General features: G+C 53.9%; 2 protein-coding genes across 7 annotated transcripts in view; one reads left to right on the forward strand and one right to left on the reverse strand.

Moving 5' to 3' along the window:
• The window catches only part of BAIAP2L1 (BAR/IMD domain containing adaptor protein 2 like 1), an 86,997-nt gene extending 76,635 nt beyond the window's left edge, over positions 1 to 10,362 (forward strand). For all 6 annotated transcript variants that reach the window (XM_049111140.1, XM_049111141.1, XM_025426205.3 and 3 more), the window contains 2 exons: positions 8,076 to 8,113; positions 8,578 to 10,362. In XM_049111140.1, the coding sequence (XP_048967097.1) occupies positions 8,076 to 8,113; positions 8,578 to 8,653 (114 nt within the window). In that variant the 3' untranslated portion in view covers positions 8,654 to 10,362. The remainder of the gene's footprint in view (positions 1 to 8,075; positions 8,114 to 8,577) is intronic.
• Positions 10,363 to 10,546: 184 nt separating this feature from the next.
• On the reverse strand, positions 10,547 to 19,608 carry BRI3 (brain protein I3). Its single transcript, XM_025426209.3, has 3 exons — positions 19,337 to 19,608; positions 18,736 to 18,838; positions 10,547 to 10,971 (listed from the first exon to the last, which is right to left on the reverse strand). Exons 1-3 carry the CDS (start codon positions 19,476 to 19,478, stop codon positions 10,839 to 10,841), a joined length of 378 nt encoding a protein of 125 aa, XP_025281994.1. The 5' UTR covers positions 19,479 to 19,608; the 3' UTR covers positions 10,547 to 10,838.
• Positions 19,609 to 21,112: the final 1,504 nt, after the last annotated feature.

Here is a 21,112-nt window from a genome sequence, read left to right on the forward strand (position 1 = left end):
AAGCAGACTCCTGAGCATAGAGCCCAACGTGGGGCTTGATCATATACAACTGTGAGATCAGAGATCTAACTTTATTTTTAAACCATTTGGCTGGATCATAATAGACTGGCAGTATAAGGAGCCTGCCCTGAAAAGTGCTGAGACCATCTAGTAAACTGAGGGGTTTGGACAATACCCTAACATCTTACTCATCCACACATAATTAGGCAGCAGCTTTAGGCATACAACTGTCTCCTGAGGGCCAGGATGGGGCTGCTCACATCACGTGTGCACCCGGTCCATCCTGTCCCAGGGCTGCCTCCAGGCAGAGCTCCACACCCCAAGTCCTCTCTCCCTACCATGGGCCATATCCACTGATCAGTAACCTAAAGCCTCCCAACAAAGCCCCAGACCTGATGGCTTCACCGATGATTTCTGCCATACAAAGAAGGGCTAATACCATCCTTCTCAAACTTTTTCCCAAAAATCAAAGAGGAGGGAACACTTCCTAACTCATTCTGAGGCCAGCATCATCCTGATAACTCTGGTCAGTCCCCCTGTTTCTGTTTTGCAAGCCAGAAAGCTTTTTTTAGCCTTTCAGTTTAGCAGCCTTTCATGTTTGGTTTCATGTAACATTTAAAAGCCCCAGATACCTAATGAAAATGCCTCCCTTGTGGGTTCCAGTGGTGATTTTAGTTGTCATTGATTTTATGAGTGTCAGAATAATAAATGATGTTGACTTTTTTTTTAATTTTTATTTATTTATGATAGTCACACAGAGAGAGAGAGGGGGGCAGAGACATAGGCAGAGGGAGAAGCAGGCTCCATGCACCAAGAGCCCGATGTGGGATTCGATCCTGGGTCTCCAGGATTGCGCCCTGGGCCAAAGGCAGGCGCCAACCCGCTGCGCCACCCAGGGATCCCGACTTTTTTTTTTTTTTAATAATTGAGATCTTCCATAAAAAGGAATGTTTAGCACTTCAAACAGGTATAGAGTGTGTACCTGCAGTGAGGTCACATAACTTGGGAACTAGTGTTCCTGTGGCAGCAGACGCTGGGACCAACCATACTTTTTTAAAACACAGCATGTGGCATGTGAAGGTGTGCTGCATAGAAGAGATCTTTGGATCACAAACCTTCACACTGGAATCCATCCATTGAGCATTGACTGACAAGCTACCATGGTCCAGGGAAACAAAGAGGAATAAGACCAGCCTAGGAGTTGAGTCCAATGAACAGTATGCTTTATGTTTTACACATAAAAGATGCATGGGGCAAAGAGGCAACAGAGAGGGGAGGGGAGGCTTGGGCTCCGGCGAGCACCAGAGGAGGCTTCTTGGAGGCAAGCATTTGAGCCAAGTTCTGAAGGAAGAGCTCTGATAGATGTGTGTTTTGGGAACCCTGCTGGCTGGGTGTGGTCCAGGACCACAGCCAGATAAGTGGTGGGATGAATAGGCCCAAGAGAAACACACCCAGCCAGGATGTCTGGGGTGGATGTCATCCTTCCTCCTGGGAGGTATCTGCAGGCAGCCTTGAAGGTGTGCACTGGAGCCTCATGACAGGGCAGGAGACTGTGGGTCATCCAGGGGGAGACAGGGTGGTGGGAATTGTGATTAGTGAAGACAGGAATGTGGTGACAAGAGTTATTCAAGAGGTAAGAACTGACAGAGCTCGTGACCAACTGGTGTAGCCTAGTTGGGAGAAACCATTGTTGTATCTTAACTCTGGAAGCAGTTCTGGTTTGCTCGTATAAATTTGGAGCGCTCTCTCTTTTTTGGGGGGGGGAGGGTGGGTAATTTATGTAATCTTGAGGTCCAGATTTTTGACTTGTGAGCATTTTTCAAAAAGAAAAACATGCTTATCTCCACTTAAGTTACAACCCATAGAAAAAAAATTGGGAGATTCCAAATAAGGTAAAATAATCAGGGTCCTATAAATATGATTGTATTCATTAAAGACCAGATTACTTTATGGTTTTTTTAAAGTACCTAAAACTTGAGATACCTTTCTTCTCACAAAAAGATAAAAGTTTTCTTCCATGGGTGTTTTGATGTCTTTCATGATTTGTTTACTATATTAAACTTAGAAGGAAGTAGCTTTATGGTAAAAATTTGTCTAAAATTCAATACAAATAATCAAATTGATAAATTATCCCATTCTTGAGACAGAAGTAATGATGCTCTCAAATTAACATTTATCTGATGCAACTTAAGTAAACAGGTGAATTTTTTTTTCTTTTTTTTTTTTTTAACTGCAAATGGTAACATTTGCTAAACAGATGCTGAAATGAGGTTTCCTTTATATCCACCTGGCCGTCATAGCTGTAGGTTTAAGTTAAAGAGAAAGTCCAAGTTTGTAAAAATTAAAATAGCCATCACATGTTATTTAAAACAGCTCTTATTATTTTTTTGTAAAGATTTTATTTATTCATGAGAGACAGAGAAAGAGAGGCAGAGACACAGGCAGAGGAAGAAGCAGGTTCCATGCAGGGTGCCTGATGTGGGGCTCGATCCCGGGTCTCCAGGATCATGTGCTGGGCCAAAGGCAGGCACCAAACCACTGAGCCACCCAGGAATCCCCAAAACAGCTCTTATTAAAGTAATACTTTTTCTGCTTATGAAAATAACCCAGGGAATTTTTGTTTTGCTTGAAAATATTTCTAATTTCACTTCCAGGATAACCACTGTTAGCACTTCATTGTATCTCCTTTGGGAAAACTATAGGTAAATTTATTTTTTTAAGAAAAGATTTTATTCATTTATTTGAGAGAGAGAGCGCACGAGCAGGGAGGAGAGGGAGAAGCAGACTCCCCACAAGCAGGGAGAGATAGACGTGGTGCTTGATCCCAGGACACCAGGATCATGGACCTGAGCCAAAGGCAGACGCTCAACCAACTGAGCCACCCAGGTGCCCTGGTAAATTTATTTAAATACATATTTTACCCTCCATGCCCAGCACCCACACACAGGAGGATCAGAGCATTTGCTCATATCAAGTTAAAAGCATTTATGAGTGCCAGATGAGCCCCAGCACTGCTGCCCAGGCTGGCATGCAATGGGAACAGTGCCGATCCAGCCTTCTAACCTCCTGGACTGTGAAGCCTTGGGAGGAGGAAGAGAGGGGAAAGCACAGAAAGCAGCAGGACCTGGAGTTTCTTCAGATTGAGAAACAGTTCGAAAGCCTCAACTCTCCTCTTATCAGTGCTCCACCCATCTGAACTCTTGATAAGACAAATACCACTGTCCTCTGTGTGCTATTCACAAGGTTCCGATAGGTTGCTTTTTTGTCTTTGTGACCTGGAGAATAATGGAAAATAGTTGTTAAAGGTCACAAGAAAATATCAATTGGCTTTTAAAAATCAGCAAAGGCCATAAGGTTTGAAGGCCTCCCTGAAAAGGCACTGCCAGCCGTGACTTCAAGGACTCCTTCCCCCGTCACCCTCTTCAGGACATTCCTTAACCTTAAGACCATAAAGAACATCTACTTTTGGAATGAAGAGGGTAATAACCCAAAAATAAGTACACGGTGCTTCACAGATGCATGGTGAAATTAAATGACTGATTTATCTTCCATTTCTGTCACTAACATGTTTTGAAGTCCTATTTCAAGATCCTATGCAAACTGCAGAAGAAACCCCACAAGTCCCAGTGGAAACCCTTGTGTGCCGCCTCTGCTGACACCATTCTATCAAGTCAGGTCAGGAGCTCCAAGAACATAACTGAAACAAGGAGGCCCGCTGCAGGGAAGGACAGAAGAACTGGTTCTGCTCCAAAGAAATTACCTCAGGAGCAGTGGAAGCTCCTATCATCATAACAAGCCACATAGTAGCCTCTTGGGCACAAAGGCACTTGAGTGCTGGAAAAAGTGGATATGCATGAGTGCTGGAAAAAGTGGATATGCACTAAAGGAATTGAATTTGTATTTTAATGCGAATAGCATATAGGTAGTGGCTACCATATTGGACAGTCAGATATAGAGCATGCAAGATAGAACAATGTTCCATTTAAAAACTGGATCTAGGGCAGCCTGGGTGGCTCAGTGGTTTAGCGCTGCCTTCAGTCCAGGACATGATCCTGGAGACCCGGGATCAAGTCCCACATCAGGCTCCCTGCATGGGGCCTGCTTCTCCCTCTGCCTGTGTCTCTGCCTCTCTGTCTCTCTCGGTGTCTCTCATGAATAAATAAATAAAATCTTTAAAAAAATAAAATAAAAACTGGATCTAGGGTGCCTGGGTAGCTCAGTTGGTTGGGCATCTGCCTTCGGCTCAGGTCATAATTCCAGGGTCCTGAGGTCAAGTCCTGTATCATGCTCCCTGCTCAGTGGGGAGTCTGCTTTTCCCTCTCCCTCTGCCCCTCCCCCTGCTCGTTCTCTCTCTCTCTCTCTCTCTCTAATCTTTAAAAAAAAAAAAAATAGATCTAGAAATGTAAGTGGAGAAGCATGGAGCATGACAGACCTGCCTGGTAGCCCCTGAGGGCTGAGGACATGGTCCTGGAATTTCACATCTTAAAAGTTCTTATGCCCAACAGGCTGATAAACTTATCTTTCCTGAACTAAAATGTTTAAACCAGCTGATGATGGTGGGGAAAGGTATGTTCTATCTCAGCCAAATGCTGGGATCCATGGCAGCTGGCAAAGCATCTTAATACTTTTATACATACTTTTTATGTACAACCATTCATTAATGCCAGTTACATGTAGTTTTGTTTAAACACCAGGATTCTTAGGCTTAAGTACACTGAACATCCAGACCTGGGAGCTGCCTACTATGGAGTAGAATGTTCCTGAACCCACCTCCCTACAGTTCTGTGGCTGCCCTTTGATGTTCTTAGATACTGACTTCTCCCGGCGGGGGGGACTACTTAGGCCTTTAGATTTTCTGGAGGAAAGAATTACAAGATGTGTCCCCACTCTGCCTTCTCTTACTCAGCCATGATCTGCTGGCTGTGGGCTATGTTGCTGACCAAGCCCAAGCCCTTTATTGCCTTCCTGTCTCGTGGGTGACCTGTTCCACGCCCCTAATGACATGCCTAGGCCCTGGTGGTGCCTGCTTTCATCACTTGATAACCTCCTGTCCTGCTGAGTGCACTCCAGACCAGCACCATGCTGGCTGCCAGGAGGGGACACAGAACATGCACCTGGCTGTGCCTATGAGCCATAAGTGCTGGTCTTTGGGAAGTCTGAGGAAAAGTATAAGATATATAGTGATATAAAGTATAAGATATATATAGCAAGGTCCACCATGCGTCACAGTCCACTAAAAGTAAAGTGGCATGAAGTAACAACTCCTGCTGTGAGGGAAGACAGCCTGAAGCCATTCGGTGCCAGGGCAAACTTGGGTCCCGCCAATTGCCTATGGGGACCTCGGGGAGAGCCCAGCTCTGCAGACACGCTCTAGCACAAGCTGTGTCCCCTTCCGAGCCCCATCAGCCTGTGCAGAGACCATGGGCCAGCAGGAGCCCTAGCGAGTCAGGTCTGGTGCTGGGACACAGGACCAAGAAAGGTCTCCAGGGATTTGGCTGTTCCTACAGGACAAAGGAAGAGGGAAAGATGGGATTGGGGAGTGCAGAGACAAGGGACCCCAATCCTCACCACACAGCCCAAGAGAGGCAGGGGAAGGACAGGCTTAAGTGGAGCTTTTGGAGGCAGCAGGCAGGACAGGAGAGCTTGTGGTATCGACCAGCATGAGAAATGGGGCTCTGCAGTCAGGTTTGAGGTGGGAAGATTCTGAAAACGCTTCTGAGCAGGATGTGCACATCCCTCATGATGGGACCCAGGGCGGTGCCCTGTGTGGCCTAGAGGCGCACTCCCCTGACAGGGAGCAGGGGCAGGTCTGGGGAGGTGGTCAATTGTGGCCACAGCAGTGGGCTCCATGGAGGTCTGTTAAAGGAGAATCCTTTCTGAAAACATCCTTTTTTAAAGTAAATATTGAAGAATACCATGTGCGGGAAAATGCATGACTTTTTACAAAGCAACTGCATATAACTAGCACCAGATCAAGAACTAGAACGTTACCCACCACCCACCCCCTCACTGTCCCTGCTCACAGTCCAGACTGGCCCGATTTTGGAAACCAGGATGGCCCATTCGGTGTGACCTTGTGCAGCATGCCCTCCTGTGACACACTGTTGCTGTGTGGCATTCACTGGATGGAAGGCTGTCGTCCCTTCTCCTGGTGACAGATGTTTAGGCTGTTCTGACGGGACTCTGAGTGACCTGGTAGGGGTTTCAGTACCCATGGGCGCTGCTGGGACCCATGGTGTAGAGTTCATGGCAGGACCAAGGTTTGCCTTGGCACTGAATGGCTTCAGGCTGTCCTCCCTCACAGCAGGAGTTGTTACTTCATGCCACTTTACTTTTAGTGGACTGTGACGCATCTCTGCCGCCATGTTTGTTTCTCAAATGTCTGGGCCAAGTACTTGGATGGCACAGCTCATGAAAATGTGCCCAAACTCTGTTTTAAAGTCAAATTGTGTCAGTCAGGGCCCAGGAGGGTCTGAGTGACCTGGTAGGGGTTTCAGTGGGTCTCCTGGGAACAAGCCCCAAGACCCTCCCCTCAAGGACAGCCTGCAGGTACCCCAGGAGGGTGGTGTGTCTGGTTTCCAGTTCAGGGTGCACAGAGCTCTCCTCAAACTTGCGGATGCACCTGGCAGGGATACAGTGTTCCACGCCCGAGGACAGGCAGCAAGAAGGTGGTTTCCAGTGAGAAGATCAAGGAGCCAGGAGGGCTGTGTGCCTCTGGGGCCAAGCATGGGCCCTATGTGGGGAGTCTGGCTCGGCAGGAAGTGTGCTCTCCAGGCCGGGAGGATGCCAGAAGCCTCTTCCCAGTGTAATGTGATGTGCCTCCCCGGCACAGGGCTTTCTGCTCTAGGCCGGGTACCACTGCCAGCGGTCTGAGCACGTGAGGCATTGCAGGGCAGGTCTCCTGGAGCTTTTTAAATAAATCATAAACTAGCCTGTAACTATCATAGAATATGAGCGCTACGCTCAGAAATTACTTACTTGGAGGCCTGCTGGGGAAGCTCAGCCTGCCTAGTAGGAAGAAACCACTTGCAGCCATTTCAAGCCCAATTAGGATGTGCTGAGCAGGGCAGCTGCTTTGTGCATCAGTGAAGAAAAGTAGACATGCTGAATTGGGGCACAGGACTAACTGGAGTTGTCTCCTGGTGCTGGGGTTCCCCATCGGGATGACCCCGCTGGCCCCATAGTCTCCCTTTGAGGTCCTAAGAGACGGCAGGCATAGTTCTGAAGTAGCCCAGGGGCCTGCGACCCTTTTTGAGAGTCTGTGTGTCTAACACCCAGGAGTCCTGCAGAAAGAGCCCTGGTGGGCTTCTGCCCCAAGTATGGCCTTCAACCCCCCAGGCTGGCAACAGGAAGTGAGAGTGGGAATCCTGGGAGTTTGAGGACTGGCTGCTCTGGTGGCCTGTTGCTCAGATGGCGTTACACTGCCCTCTCCTGGGCGGCCGTCTGGAGAACTAGCCTCACAAATTTGGGCTTAGTGATTTCTTGGAACAGCCAGAGCAGATTTAAAGCAAATTTTTAAAGCCTGCAGGCTTCTAGAATGAAGGACAGGACACACCCCCGTGGTCCGTGGCCACAGTGGGAGACCCCCAAGTCCCCAGGCTCTGGTGGTTGTGAAGGCAAAGACCGCTGGCATTGTTCCATCCCCTCCTCACCTTCTGAAGTGTCCTGCTGGATCTCCGGCTAGCTGTGGGCACCAAAATCCAGCAAGGTTTTGTTTTTACTTACTGGTTTTTCATGGCATCATTCAGGATTGGGCTCCCAAAAAACCACCTGCAGGCACTGTAGCTCCACAGCCGAAGGGCCACAGGTGCACACATCCTGGCCTCTAAAGTCCGAGGCATTTGGGTGCTCGTGGGGTCCCTCCCTGTCTATGGTTTTCTGTTCTCACCCTGATTTTTTAAGTGACTTTAGGAAGACATTGAAACGGTCTCAAATGGCTAGAGACTGCAGGGCACTTTTAAACACGCATTAGCCACAAATAGTCCCTTCTGCCTTAGATGGCTTTACATTCCGCTCTTATTAAGTGTCCCAATTTCATGAGCCGTCCGTAAACTTCCTCTTTATCTTCTTCACAGAACGACACAAATGGGACAGCAAAGCCTCCTTTCCTCAGGTACGTTGAATTTTGGGGGTTCCTTCATTGGTGCACAGCCCAGGAAGGGTGTGAGGAGGATGCGGCCACTGTGTTCTCGTCGCGGTGGCGGGGGGGGGGGGGGGGGGGGGTGTGCTGGAGGCTCTGCCCACCTCTGCCCAGGTCCTGAAGGGAAGCCGCCTGGTTACTGTTGTGTCAGGCAACTTAATCCAGACCGTGTCCTCGGTGGCTCCCGCCCCCGTAGCCCTTCTGCACAGGGGCCACAGCGAGGTGGGCTCTCCTGTTACGGTGTCTGCAACTCTAGAGAGTTCTGTGGCAGGTGGGTGGCACGGAGAGATCTGCCACAACGTTCATGTTCAGAAAACGTCCAGAATTTTATATAGAAGCCACAGAATTGCACAGAGCGAGAACAGTAGTTCATAGCTCTTTTAAAATCAAATTTCCATCACCTAGTATTTCTGCAGCTGTTTTTCCTCCCCACACAGTGGAGAAAACCCCTTTGCTACTGTGAAACTCCGGCCGACGGTGACAAACGATCGCTCAGCGCCCGTCATCCGATGAAGAGAGGGCCCGGGGACTCCTGTTCCTCCAACATTAAGTTCTCACTTGCAAAATGATACACGCGGTTTGATGTGCGCTGTAACTGATGTAAAGCTTCGCCAAAGGGTGCCTGATTTTACCTGTATTCTACTTGAGCAAATCAATGCATTCTCTCAATTGAACATAGTTGGGTTGATACATTTCTGTCTTTAAAGAAGATAAAGAGTAGTTTAGTGACCAACTCAGTTATTTAAAATATCCCTTTTCTGTTCATCAGAAGACAGTAAATTTGGTCCCAATCCTTACTGTATCTTTTAAAATATTCTATGATTTTTAATAGCCAGAGTAAGGGATGTCTGCACTTTCATGACTGGCTTTCTGCACCTGAATGCAAATGGGACCACAGTTTTATAAAGCACGTGCTCTTACCTAGCATCAAGACATTCATCTAAAGGAAATGATGTGTAAATTTGCCTCTTGGCATGCAAATCACAGTTGTAAGCAATATAAATTATGAGACTATTATATAAAATTTAATTTTTTAACTTAAAAAATTAATTTTTGATCAAATGTAGAGCAATCTAAGCTGGAAGAATCCCATTTCCCTCAATTTAGACGTAGCTCTAGAGTACGGAGACATTTTGCCTATCCCTGTCACGGCCCTGAGGTTTAGTACTTGAATAATCCCAAGAGCTATTGAGCTTGGTGGCTTGGAGTTACCACCTGGACTGACCAATGAAGACCCAGTCGCTCAGAGCGTCACACATCCATGTGAGCAAAGCCAGGGTGTTCTCATTACGCTAGCTGACCAAAGCTGCCTCTATCCACTAGTGTACTCTGAAACATCTTGGGGTCCAAGTTTTCTTCATTTATGAGTCGGGTACGGACACCCCCCCCCTCCCGAGAAGGCATAGAAAGCAGGAGCCTGAGTCTTGGCGACTGGGACGGGAAGGTCTGCATTTCATCCAAGACCTGCCATCACACCCTCTGAGCCAGGGGCCCAGTTTACTTCCAGGTGCCAGAGATTGGGCCCTGTTTTGGAGGAGTGCAGAATCATGACTCCCACCCACGCCATTCACTGTGCGTGGGCACAGCGGTCCTTGTTTATCATGGCTCCTTGGGTCTCGCCACAAATATCAACATTTTTCTATAAGCTTGAAAATGGTCACCGTCAAATGCAGGTAAACCAGTGTGTGACAATATGTGTTCTTGGTCCTGTCCCAGTTGGTCAAGTCAACCAGGCAACCCCACCAAAGGCTGATGCGTCAGACCTCTGTGAGGGCTCTTCCAGGGCCAACCAAGTCAGGCTGAGTGCAGCTGGCAAGCAGCATATCTGTCTTGAGAGAAGATGCGCCAGCCAAAAAACCACCAAATTTATTTGTTAAGTGCTCCACTGCTTCTCTCACCATCTGGGTAAGAAGGTTCACGGAAGCTCAGTATTTCCAAAGGTGGGGAGTCAGGTGTAACACAAGCGTGTTAATGGGGTGGGGGACCCCGGCCTTCAGCGCTCTGCTCTTCAGGATCCCCTGGCTTTGTTACGGAGATGATCACCGTGGGCTCGCTGGGCTCACCCGACCTGTCCTACATCTTCACAGAGTGGGTTGCGGTGGGCACTCACCTGCCTCACAGAGGATGGGAGGGCTTGCCTTAGGTCCTGGGCACGGAGGTGCATGCTCTGTACATGTCAAGGTATTACGTTTCGTTATAGTAATAAAAATTTGGAAAGCACATTCTCTTGAGCTGTGTATGCCTACGGAGAAATAGATCGAGATCTGCCATGAGCCGGACCATGCCAAAGCCAGGCGTCAGGTATATTATTCTAGTAGTCTGTTTGGTTACAGAAAATTTCAAACATATATGCGAGTCTGTTTATACAAGTAGCAGTGTGCACACAATAAGCAGAACCAGGTAAACAATGGTATGAATCTCATTTATTTAAAACAGTATTTCTCACCTTTCTCAAATTGAAGACTGCAAAAAAATAAAAGCAGTGCTTTATTGAGCTGTCATTCACCCGGAGCAGTGCTGCCGCGTCCCCACGCTGTGACCCCTGCGCCCATGAAACCATGAAACCGCAGCTCACGCCGTCTATCCCACCTCGCTTTACAAAACAGTCCTGAAAGCTTAATCAAATAAAGCTACTGTACACAACATTTACATTAGAAAAAGACAGCTGGATGTAGGAAAGCCAGGTGTGTTGTTCCCTTTAAGTGAAGTTGGCTCCACAGTTGGGGCATCTTCGCTTCCTCAAGGCAAAACAGCAGATGAACCCAAACGGGAACAAGATGATGGCCAAGAAGATGCCCAGGAAGGTGAAGGAGTCCTCCAGAACCCCGACTCTGTGGAGAGAAGAGGCGAGCACTGGCGTCAGGGCCCTTGGTAGAGCCGTGCCTGGAGAGGCCCTTCTGGCCCCGGCCTCCCGGTGACCGTGTCCACGGAAGCAGTCTTCGCCCTGCCAGCCACCAACCTGCCCCCCCGGGGGAAGGCGGGCTACTGCTCTCTGCCACCACAGGAACACGTGAAAGTCACCTGAAGGAATCCTCACTTATGACGACGAGAACATTCACTGCCCAGGCTACCTGCCACATTTTCTCCTCCATTACAAAAAGAGGAATGAGAAGCAAATGCTAGTTTCTATACGAATGCTTGTATCTCTGAAGACCAGATCAAGAAAACAATCATTTTAGAGTATTTTTCCCCACTGTTGGAAAGTTTTATTCTCCCATCCCTTAGACGGAAATTCTAAAAACTGATGTCAGAATTCTGATTTGGGAAAGGTTACGATGGATTTTAGTGAAAGATTAAAATCAGCCATATTCACAACATAAGACAACTACTTTCTCTTGAGAAACTTAATCTCCATTTCTTCTTCACAAAGTCAAGTTTACCTTCAATGTGCACCACACACAAGATGCCTAGGGGCTGTCCCCACAATCAGGTGCCGTGAGTACAGGTTCAGTGACCTAAAGTCCCCACTCATTCTAGGGTCATTTTCAACGGCCCCAAAGGTGGGAAGCAAGAGCCAGGCACTCAGTTCCACCACTGCTCCTTAGGTTACTTCTAGAAAGTTCTGGACACAGCTGAAATCCAAATGAGAATAGCCAACTCAGCCCTAATGAGAAATGGTTCACACTCCCAAGAGCCAGGGAAAGTCAGTGGTAACCAGCTCCTCCTCAGGCAGCCAAGGACACCTCCAGCCTCGTCTACCACACTGTGAGCTGAGGGCCTCTGGTGAACAAGGCACTTCAACAGAATTCACCAGAACAAGTGCCATACCAGCCAGGGCTGCGTACTGAGAAAGAAGAAAGGAGGAACTTCAGGGAGGGTCTCCAGGGGTGGCAGGAGCCCAGCCAGAAACGGCAAGGTCTCAGCAGGAGATGGGCCAGTAAGCAGAAAGGCCTGATGCACCCACGCCCCACTGCGCTCCCAGAGCCTGCCTGCCTTCAGCAGTGGACCCCACTCCCAATCCCCACCCACCCCCCTTCACCCCAGCTGCCCCCGTCTTCCCGTAGCCACTTCCTCCTCTACCCACACCTCAGCCCCTGGTCTTCAAATGCTGCTAAGGATCTCTTGTGCCCACAATGTTCTGCAAGCCGTTGCTTCTTGTTTTGCCACCCTGTGTGGAGGAGGATGGTTCAGCTTAATGGAAGGTCAAGTCTCAAGGTGAAGCACCCAACTGAAGGCTTCCTCCGGTCAAAATGCCACCAAACCTGCTACTGCCCACAGCTGTGGCCGCCCCACCGGGCCAGGGCTCCAGCTCCAGGCACCAGGCTGAGAATCATGATAAATAAACTAGACTATGAGGAAGCCTGGTTTTCAAACTGCTTAAATAAAAGTCAAACTCGATGCCCACTTCCCTTCTAACCCGCTCAAGAGGGAGTTACCTAAAATGTCTACAATAGACATGACACTCTAGAAGCACTTCCCAAAGTGCTGGTCCTAAAACAGCAGTTCTCCTGATAAGCTCTGCAGAAAAGAAAAAGGGAGTTTTTTTGCTTAATCTGAGGAAACCCTCTCCCCGTCCTGGAATCACAGTGCACAGCAGTTCAGGAAAGGCTCTGAGAAGTCCCGCAGTAAAGACCCCTGTTAAACTTTCAGCTGGTGTTTCCCAGACTGACGTGTGCGCTGACCGGTCTGGCTAGACACAGGCAAGGCTCGATCTGAGGGAAAGCTAATCAACAGGCCTGAATTTCCATCATTAGAGTTACCTTTTCTTGTCTAGATGGTTACAAAGTTTTGTAACCGGAGTCCCCTTTCTACGGACTACAAGGGCCATCAGGTCCCTACACTGTTCTCTGCCCTCCCGTGGCTGACCCTGCCCTGAGAGTCCAGACACAACCATGCAGAGCCCACCTACACCTGCCCCAATTGAAAAAGCACCTGAGTGCATGTTGCCAAAGTCAGGGATGAGGCTTCAGGGAGGCCCTGGGCCACCACCTGTGTCCCCACACACGGGGACAGGAACACCTGCTCTGTCCACAGTCCTCACCAACAGCCCCCGTGACTATGGACGCTAGTGAAGCCACTTCCATAGCAGCTGGATGCGGCCAGGTGGCCTTGGACCGCTAAGAGCTATGGAACCACCCAGGTGTCACTGTCCTTCCTCCTGGCATCTACAAAAAGTTCCACCCCAGCTGAAATCCCAAGAATTGCACCGGTTCACAAAGTCGCTTAGAATGCCCAAGAAAAAAAAGCAAAGGGCCAAAGTGAACCAGGCCTCCTAGCTGGGTCACAAGCACCAGCTGAGAACCTTCCAGAACAGCTTCCCTCTGAAGAAGTTAGGAGGGAGCTTTGCCCAGCATCCCCTCCAGGGGAGCGTGCAGCCCAAGGACAGGGACTACCTGGCTGAGCACCCACTCAGGCTGGACAGCCCACATCATCACTCAAGGACTAAAGCAGTTACAGCAGCACAGCCTAGAAGCCCGCGTGTCTGCTCAAGGGCTCAGGGCATCCAGGAGGAGGCTCCTGTGGTCCTCAGGAAACCCATGGCGGGGGCGGGGGGGGGGGGCGGGGGGGGGCACTGTTCACTCACTCCCAGGCCCTCCCTGCCCGAGACGCCAAGAGGCTGGCCCTCCCCGAGATCAAAGCTTCCCAGTGGCCACCACACCGTCCCAGCCCCACGCTCCCGTCGCTCAGCCTCAGAGGCGCTCTGGGAACTTAAAACGCAAAGCAAGGGTAACACACAGCCAGGCGCACCTCAGCTCCCAGGCACGAGGGACACAAGCCCTGGCTGCTCAACCCTGTGGTGCTTTCAGTCCACACCTGTCAGTCACTCTGGCCGGAGCACAGCTGGCAGCCTGGGCCACCCCACTCCTCCGTCCTCAGTGAGGAGCACTGTGTGCCGAGTCCTTGACCCTGTGCGCCGAGTCCTTGACCCTGTGCCTCACCCCAGGCCTACCCATCAGGGCCAGAGCCCCAGCTCGCCCCATTTGCCTTCTCCCCACTCTAAAGATGGCCTGGCCACATGTCTCTGGGAAGAGCAAGAGCCTTCCTTTCACGAAGCCTCCCTGCCAGCAAGCTGGTGACCAGATCATCTTCCACGGGGCAACGACCCAAACCCACCATGGCCTTCAAGCCCGAGGAACAAGGGACAGCCAGCGGGGAGCCTATGAGCAGGAGATCAGCCCTCAGGCACCACACTTGCCACCACACTTGGAGCCCAGGGAGTCCACACACCTCTTCCAAACGACTCTGAAAGCAGACTTTTTTACAGGTTTATACCAAACTTGCCTGGCAACCACCTGTGGCCTAAACTGACGTGTGGCCATTTATGGTCATAATTCATCTACTTCACATGAATAGTCATGTCTTGCTGCAAAAATATTAACGTTCTGACCATGGGTACGGCACCAGACCTCAAAACCAATGCTGGCATAATTCACAGTTTTTAAAAATCCAGAATCTTCTGAATTGAGAAACACAATCTGATCTCTGGGCCACTCTTGATGGAGCAAGACTCCAGGATGCAGAGCAAACCTGTCCCTGTGAGGCACCAAGAAGGGAGGGGACACCTTGGAACAACCCAGACCCAGGCTGCCTCCTGGAGGGGACGCCAGCCTCTCCCAAATGGCCTACAGGTTCTTCCTCCAAATTCCCACCCCCCATCCCCATGGTCCCAGTCAGTTTAGGACGAGCTTCAACTCTCAACTGGCTCCAAATCCCAAATCCAAACTGAGCAAAGCTGCGCTCCGCTCTGGAGAAAGGCCCCACCCCATTCTTGAGCAAGGGGGGCGGGGGGAGCGGTTAGGGAAGGATGTGGGAGCTGGAGAAATCAGGAACTGACAAATTCTGAAAACGCTTATTTAATTCCCAACTCTGACGCTATGGAGAAAGTGGCCACCGGACATCTGTCCGGAGCGGGCCTGGCCCCTGCCTGCCCGGGGCCCCCGCCTCCTGAGGGAGGGCAGAGTGGCCAGGGCACTGCCTCAGCAACGGGCCACCACGAACAGCAGCCCCACACGTCCCGGGATGGTCCCAGATGTCAGCATGCCCTGTATCGCTCTCAGCAGCCCAGCCCAGGGCTTCCCCACCCAGGAGCCCCAGGCACTCAGTGCCACCAGCTCCAGGGGCCCTTGGTTTGTCCCCCCTTACTCAGGGCAGGATCCAGCCCCAGGAGCAATCCCCAGGCCATGCCCAAAGCACCTAGCCAATCGTGTCACGCCTCACGTGCTCGGAGGCGCATCTGTCGGGCCTTCTGCTGCCCGGGGCCTCCGTGGGAGGAGGGGCGGTTCCACACGAGCCTGAGGGCCCGGAGCCTCCTGCCTGCCTGAGCAGCACGACCTGCCCGACCTGCCCTCCGGCGGGGGCCGTGCACCACCAAGGCTCAGGCTGGACCGGCGGACTGGAGGCCCCAGCACTCCCTGGAGCACTCCCACGAGCTGCGTGCCCTGCCCAGCACAGCCCAGGGCACGAGTCCCAGCTCATCCGGGTGCTGCCGCCTCCTGAGGCGGGCAGAGCCCACGGGACCATGGACAGGACAGGGCCCATCCTGGTGGCCTGCTGTCCAGCCAGCCCAGGCCAGCCAGGTCTTCCGGGCGCGGCTGGAAGGCTGGCTTTGCAGTTGCAGGCGCCGGATGAGCTGGGGCCCCAGTCACAGGCAGCGGCTCCTCCGCCACCTGCCCACGGCCACTATCCACACACCCTGGGCTCTGTCCCAGGGCCCTTCCTCTTAGGACCCTCCCACATACCCCCCCTCATCCCCCTGTGCCCTGTGTCATACCTCACCCTGCCTCTGTCCCCAGAGGCTCTACCAGGGCCACCAGCACCCTCCACGCTGACCACCCAGTGCCACGTGGGCCCAAGAGCACCTACCTGAGAGCTGTTCCTCCAGCCTCTCCCAGCTTCCAAGGCCCCACTTGTTTCTAGATCACCTCCTACCTCTCTGGTTACCCCCAAAACTAAATACTCAGTGACACCCAGCTGGCATCAGTGGGGAGCCCAGGGAAGGCCAGGCCCTGTGCCTGCTACGTTATGTACTCTTTGGCCTTTGACGCCTGCTGCCCAGAGAGCCTTCCCAATAGGCTGCCCCACCACCGCCCGGGGTGAACCTAGCCAGGCTTGGGCTCCCAGACTCTGGGGGCTGCCACCGCCCCTCATCCTGCATTGAGGGTGGCCCACCCCCCCCACCCCCCCCCACCCCCCCCACCCCCCCCCGAGGAGGACCAGCTTCAAAGGCCAGGGGCTGGCCAAAGCCCTGGCTGGGCAAGATGGCACATAGTCCAGGTAGGAAGGGGTGAAACCAGGACCATGCTCATCTGCTGAGCTCCAAAGAAAAGCTTTCGTGTAGCCCACTAAAAAGGGAAGATGGGGTCAGGCTGCTAGGATGACGGCCAAGTGACACAGGCCTCTTATGCCAAGCCTCACTCAGAAGGAATCACAGACGTGTGACTTGGGCAAATCCCTGCCAAGGTACCAGGGAGGAAAGGGGACAGAGCCTGGCGGGCTGGATGGAAAGGGAGACAGTGTAGTCACATGACAAGCCTGTCTCCCAATTCTAGATGCCAGACAGTGGCCTCGCTGGACTATGCTCAGGGGACACCTCTCCATTCTCCCCAGAGAAGAGCCTCCCCAGGGCCACACACCCACTCCCCAAATCACAGCAGTGCTTCCTTGCAAAGCGTCCAGCCTCTCCCCACTTCCCCCTGCCCCTACCCCCATCCCTCCCACCCTCACTGGCTGCCTATGAAGGTGGGTCCCACACCCAGGGCTGTGAAGTCAGAGAAAGGCCTCACAGGGCCAAGGGGAGGGCCCCTGCTGCCCGCATCCATCCAATCCATCTGCAATCTGCAGACAAGAGGGATCACAGGGGGACGTGCCAAGAGGGAATCAAGTGTTTGGTCCCAAATCAGTCCCCAAACTTGCTCTCAGAGGACCCCCTCCTCACTGCGACCACCCAGGAACAGGGAGAATGGTGATCCCAACATAAAAAGGAGGAAGCCTGTCCCAGGTGCGGGGTCCCACACCTCAGCCTCAGGCAGCCTGACCTTGATGCAGATTCTGCGGGACCCCAGCTCTGGGACCCCAAGCAGGGGAAGCCACAGGCCTTGGGGAGAAGAGCACTCCCACCCTGGGGTAAAGGAAGTAGCAGGGCAAGCGCTCCCTCACCCCACAGAGCCTCGCGGGCCTTGCTGTGGTCTCTCGGCACAAGCGCTTGGGCCAGAAAGGGTTCCACAGAGCGCCCCAAGATACCCCCATTTCCCCAAGTTGGCAAATGTGGCCAGGATCTGAACCTAGCGCCCACAGCAGGCTAGGCACTGGCCGGGACACAACAATCAGCCACAGCGCGGACACACTGAAATCCCAGCCAGGCTGCTCTGCCCGACACCTTTAGACACTTGCCTGGTTCTCCCCGAGTCTGTCAGCCTGATACTCTTCCCTAAATTTGAGACATCACTCAAAAGACTCTCCCGCCCAAAAATAGGTCCTTGGAATCCTCCAGCTGACCTGAGTGGGGACAGAAGGACTGTGCACACAGCCAGAGCTCTGAGCACCCAGCACCAGCCTCAAAGCCAAATACAGCGGGTTTCCGTCACCCACCTCTACACACAACCCCCCAAGACTCCCTGTGGCTCTCTTCACAGGGGACCAAGCCCCGACCCCAGCCCAGCAGCCCAGCCCAGTAGCACCCGGCCGGCTCCCAGGCCCTGTCCCCTCACGTCTCTAAACCCCAACAGCTGCGATGCCGTGAGAATAGTGTCCAGGATGGTGCAACCCCCTTCCTGTTCCCCAGAGATGAGATCAGAAGATGTACCTGAGTTTACAATCGAGGCACACTGTTGGCTCTGGGAGTCCAGCTTCCTACCCCCATCTCTGAGAGGCTCTCTCCCTCCCACATGGTCACTCCCTGTGACTCTGAAATCTTTAACTTCTCCTGGACTCCACTCTGAGCTCTCTAGATACACCTTTGACATTAAACCCAAGCGTAAACCAGCATTTCTCAATTCCATCTAACACTTCATCTTCCTTCTCCCAGACACACTGAAGACCCCTAACTCTTGCATCAACCAAGAGTAAGAACCAAGTCTTATCTGAACGTGCACCCTCATGACCCACACAGAGCAAGCGCAACCCAGCTGCATCTCAGACCCTATAAAAGCCGCTGCGAGCCCCTGGAGCCTTTGGTTTGAGAGTATGAAAAATCGCTCCCGCCCCAGAGAACCACCATCCTCCTCCAGCTAACAGCCCACAGTTGCTCCCCGGCCTCCTGGACCTCCGGATCCTTGGACACACTGGCCATCTGCGTCAGAGCGCCCCTGCACTTCAGGCCACCCTTCCCAACAGAGGAAACCTTCCACCACTTTTGGAGCAAACCTGCAGGTCCCAGAACCAGGGACACGACATGTTAACATTTCTGCGTCCCACTCATCTGGGACTCAGTGGCCCAAAAACCACTAACTCCGCAGGAAAGGGAGCCCCTCCCCTGTGACCTGTGAAACAGCACTCGGACGGGAGGACAAACGGACCCGCTCTCTCGCTCACCGCAGGGCAGCGCTGGTCCCGAGACCCGCCACCTCGGGGCGGCCACCTCCGGGCCAGTGGGCCTCGCTGAGGCCCTGGGTGTATGATCTCAGAGGCGTCTGGGCCGGCCCCTGCCTGTGACATACCTGCAGACTGGGCAGCCTCCCACGACAACGATGGAATTGGCAGGGTACCTGGTGACATTTCGACTGTGGATGCTGTAGACCCTGGGGTGGTGGGTGGGTATCCCTGTGGACAGGAAGGCACGTCAGAAGGGGGCCGGGAGGAAAACTGGGAAGTTTGAGGGTTACTTCTCCTGCTGTCCCCCCACTCCGACACCCCCGCCCCCCAAAACTTATCGTTTTCCAAAATGCAGACGACGGCCGCCTCCATTAAGTGCCCACTACGGGCTCTCCTGGGTGCCGATCTGCCGGGCGCTCCCCGGGGTGGACGGGCCCGGGGCTCGCGACCCCCCAGGTCCGCCAAGGGCCCGACCCCGGGCTCCCGGGGCGGGACACTCGGGGGACACTCGGCGGCCACTCGGTCCACCGGGCTCGGCGTCCACGGACCCCGGGGAGGCCTCCCCCACACCGACCCCCGAGCCCGGCCAGGCCGCGCCCCCCGCCGCAGCAGCGTCCCGAGAAAAGTTGGTTTCGGGGTTAAAGGTCGCCACGGAGCCGGCCCCAAAGTTTGCTCCGGGGGCCGCGGGCCCGGCCCCCCACCCCGGCCCGCCGCCCCCGGCTGCACCTGTGACGAGGTAGGGGTAGGGCGGCGGCGGGGGCGCGGCGGGGATGGCGCCGTAGCCGTGCGGGCCGCACGCGAAGTCGCCCTGGCCGGCCTCCAGGTTGTAGGCGGGCGGCCGCTCCTGCAGCAGGGGCTTGTGGTCCATGGCGGGCGGCGCCCACCGCGCCCGGCCCGGCTCCCGCCCGGACTCCCGCAAGGACTCCGGCTCCCGCTCCGGCTTGCACTCGCGCGGACGCCCCGACCCAGCGGCAGGCCCCGCTCCTCGCTGGCTGCGGCGGCGGCGGCGGCGGCGGCGGCGGCAGCGGCTGCGGCGGCGGCGGGGCTGGGCCCCTCTCGGAGGCGGGCGCCGCGGGCTTCCCCTCCGCGCCTCCCCCCCGGCCAGTCACAAGACCCGGGTCACGTGGCGCGGCTCCCGGCGGGGGTGCGGCGCGGGGCGGGGCCAGCGCGGCGTCTTAAAGGGACCGCGCCCGCCCCCGGCAGCCGGGTTGGCGGCTCGTCGGCCTCGACCCCGCGCTCTGCCGCGCCGCGCCCGCGGCCCCCAGACCGCCGCCGCGAGGAGACACCGCGCCGCACGCGCCGCTGCCGGGAGACGCCCCTCCCATCTCCCGGCGGACACCTGCTGGGCCGGCGCGAGGTCCGGAGGCCGGAGCCACTCACCGCGGCGGGGAGGAAGGGCAGGGGCCCGCGGCGGCCCGGAGGGCAGTCCCGGAGGGGCGTGCCCCGGCCGCCCCTGGCTGTCCCCGCTCCGCGGCGGAGGGCCTGGGGGCTCCGCGTTCCGAGCCACCCGGGATCCCGCAGGGCCGCTTCGGGTCGTGCAAGCTTTGCCCCCTGCAGGGAAGAGCGGGGCGCGCGGCTCCGCCTGGCCTGCTAGCGCTCAGCGGATGTTCGGTCCCTCGGTTTTCTTCTTGACAAATTAAATTAGGTAATTTCTAGGAGGTGTAGCCGCTGATGACAAATAATCCCCCGCTTGGAGACAAAACCCTGCATATTGAGCCCCCAGTAGGTGACACGCACCGCCCCTCCGCTGCTCGTCGGCCCCGCCAAGCGTCGCAGCAGCCCGGGAGGTACTTACCATTAGCCCTCGTTACGGCCGGGACCGAGGCTCGGGCAAGGGGAGTGGCCTGAGCTTGACGCAAAGACCGGCCACTCGGTCGGGTTCCCTCCCCGATGTACTTTCATTGCCACCAGCTAATGCTTAATGGGTTTGGAATAATACTTGGAAAAGAAGGATCTGCAGGCTTAGGGCTCCTGACACAGCTCCTCTAGGCCTTTCCAGGGTCTTCTGTAGCACTTGGTGTACCCCAGCTCCTTTCAAGTGACTTGGAGATTGATCTAGCGCAGCACTCACCTTATTTTTTTTTTAAGATTTTAATTATTCATGATAGACATAGAAAGAGAGAGGCAGAGACACAGGCAGAGGGAGAAAGAAGCAGGCTCCATGCAGGGAGCCGGATGTGGGACTCGATCCAGGGACCCCAGCACCATGCCCTGGGCCACAGGCAGGCACCAAACCACTGAGCCACCCAGGGATCCCTCGCTCACCTTATTTTTAACTCTACTTCAGGGACCATCCTATCTGTCAGTCCCAAGATTAGCTCCTCAGGGCCTGTCTCCTGCACTGGTCATCATCATCCCAGCATCCTGGTGGGGAAGAAGGGAGGCCGAGCCTGGGTAGCATTAGGGGAGAGCCAGGTCAAGAGTGGAGACTGGACTAGAGTCGCCAAGGACTTTGGGGCCAACAGGAGTCCCGGCCTGAGAGAGGGATGGCCCCAGTGTACC

This window comes from Canis lupus, chromosome 6, assembly GCF_003254725.2.
Source record: "Canis lupus dingo isolate Sandy chromosome 6, ASM325472v2, whole genome shotgun sequence".
Classification (NCBI taxonomy): Eukaryota; Metazoa; Chordata; class Mammalia; order Carnivora; family Canidae; genus Canis; species Canis lupus.

What these genes read in the sequence shown, in the direction of transcription:
- BRI3 (XM_025426209.3), bottom strand. Translation starts at nt 19,478, where the DNA reads ATGGACCACAAGCCCCTGCTGCAGGAGCGGCCGCCCGCCTACAACCTG. An exon ending in CTACCCCTACCTCGTCACAG is followed by an intron (nt 18,839 to 19,336) that starts GTGCAGCCGGGG and finishes TCCTGTCCACAG; the next exon opens with GGATACCCACCCACCACCCC. An exon ending in GGAGGCTGCCCAGTCTGCAG is followed by an intron (nt 10,972 to 18,735) that starts GTATGTCACAGG and finishes TTCTCTCCACAG; the next exon opens with AGTCGGGGTTCTGGAGGACT.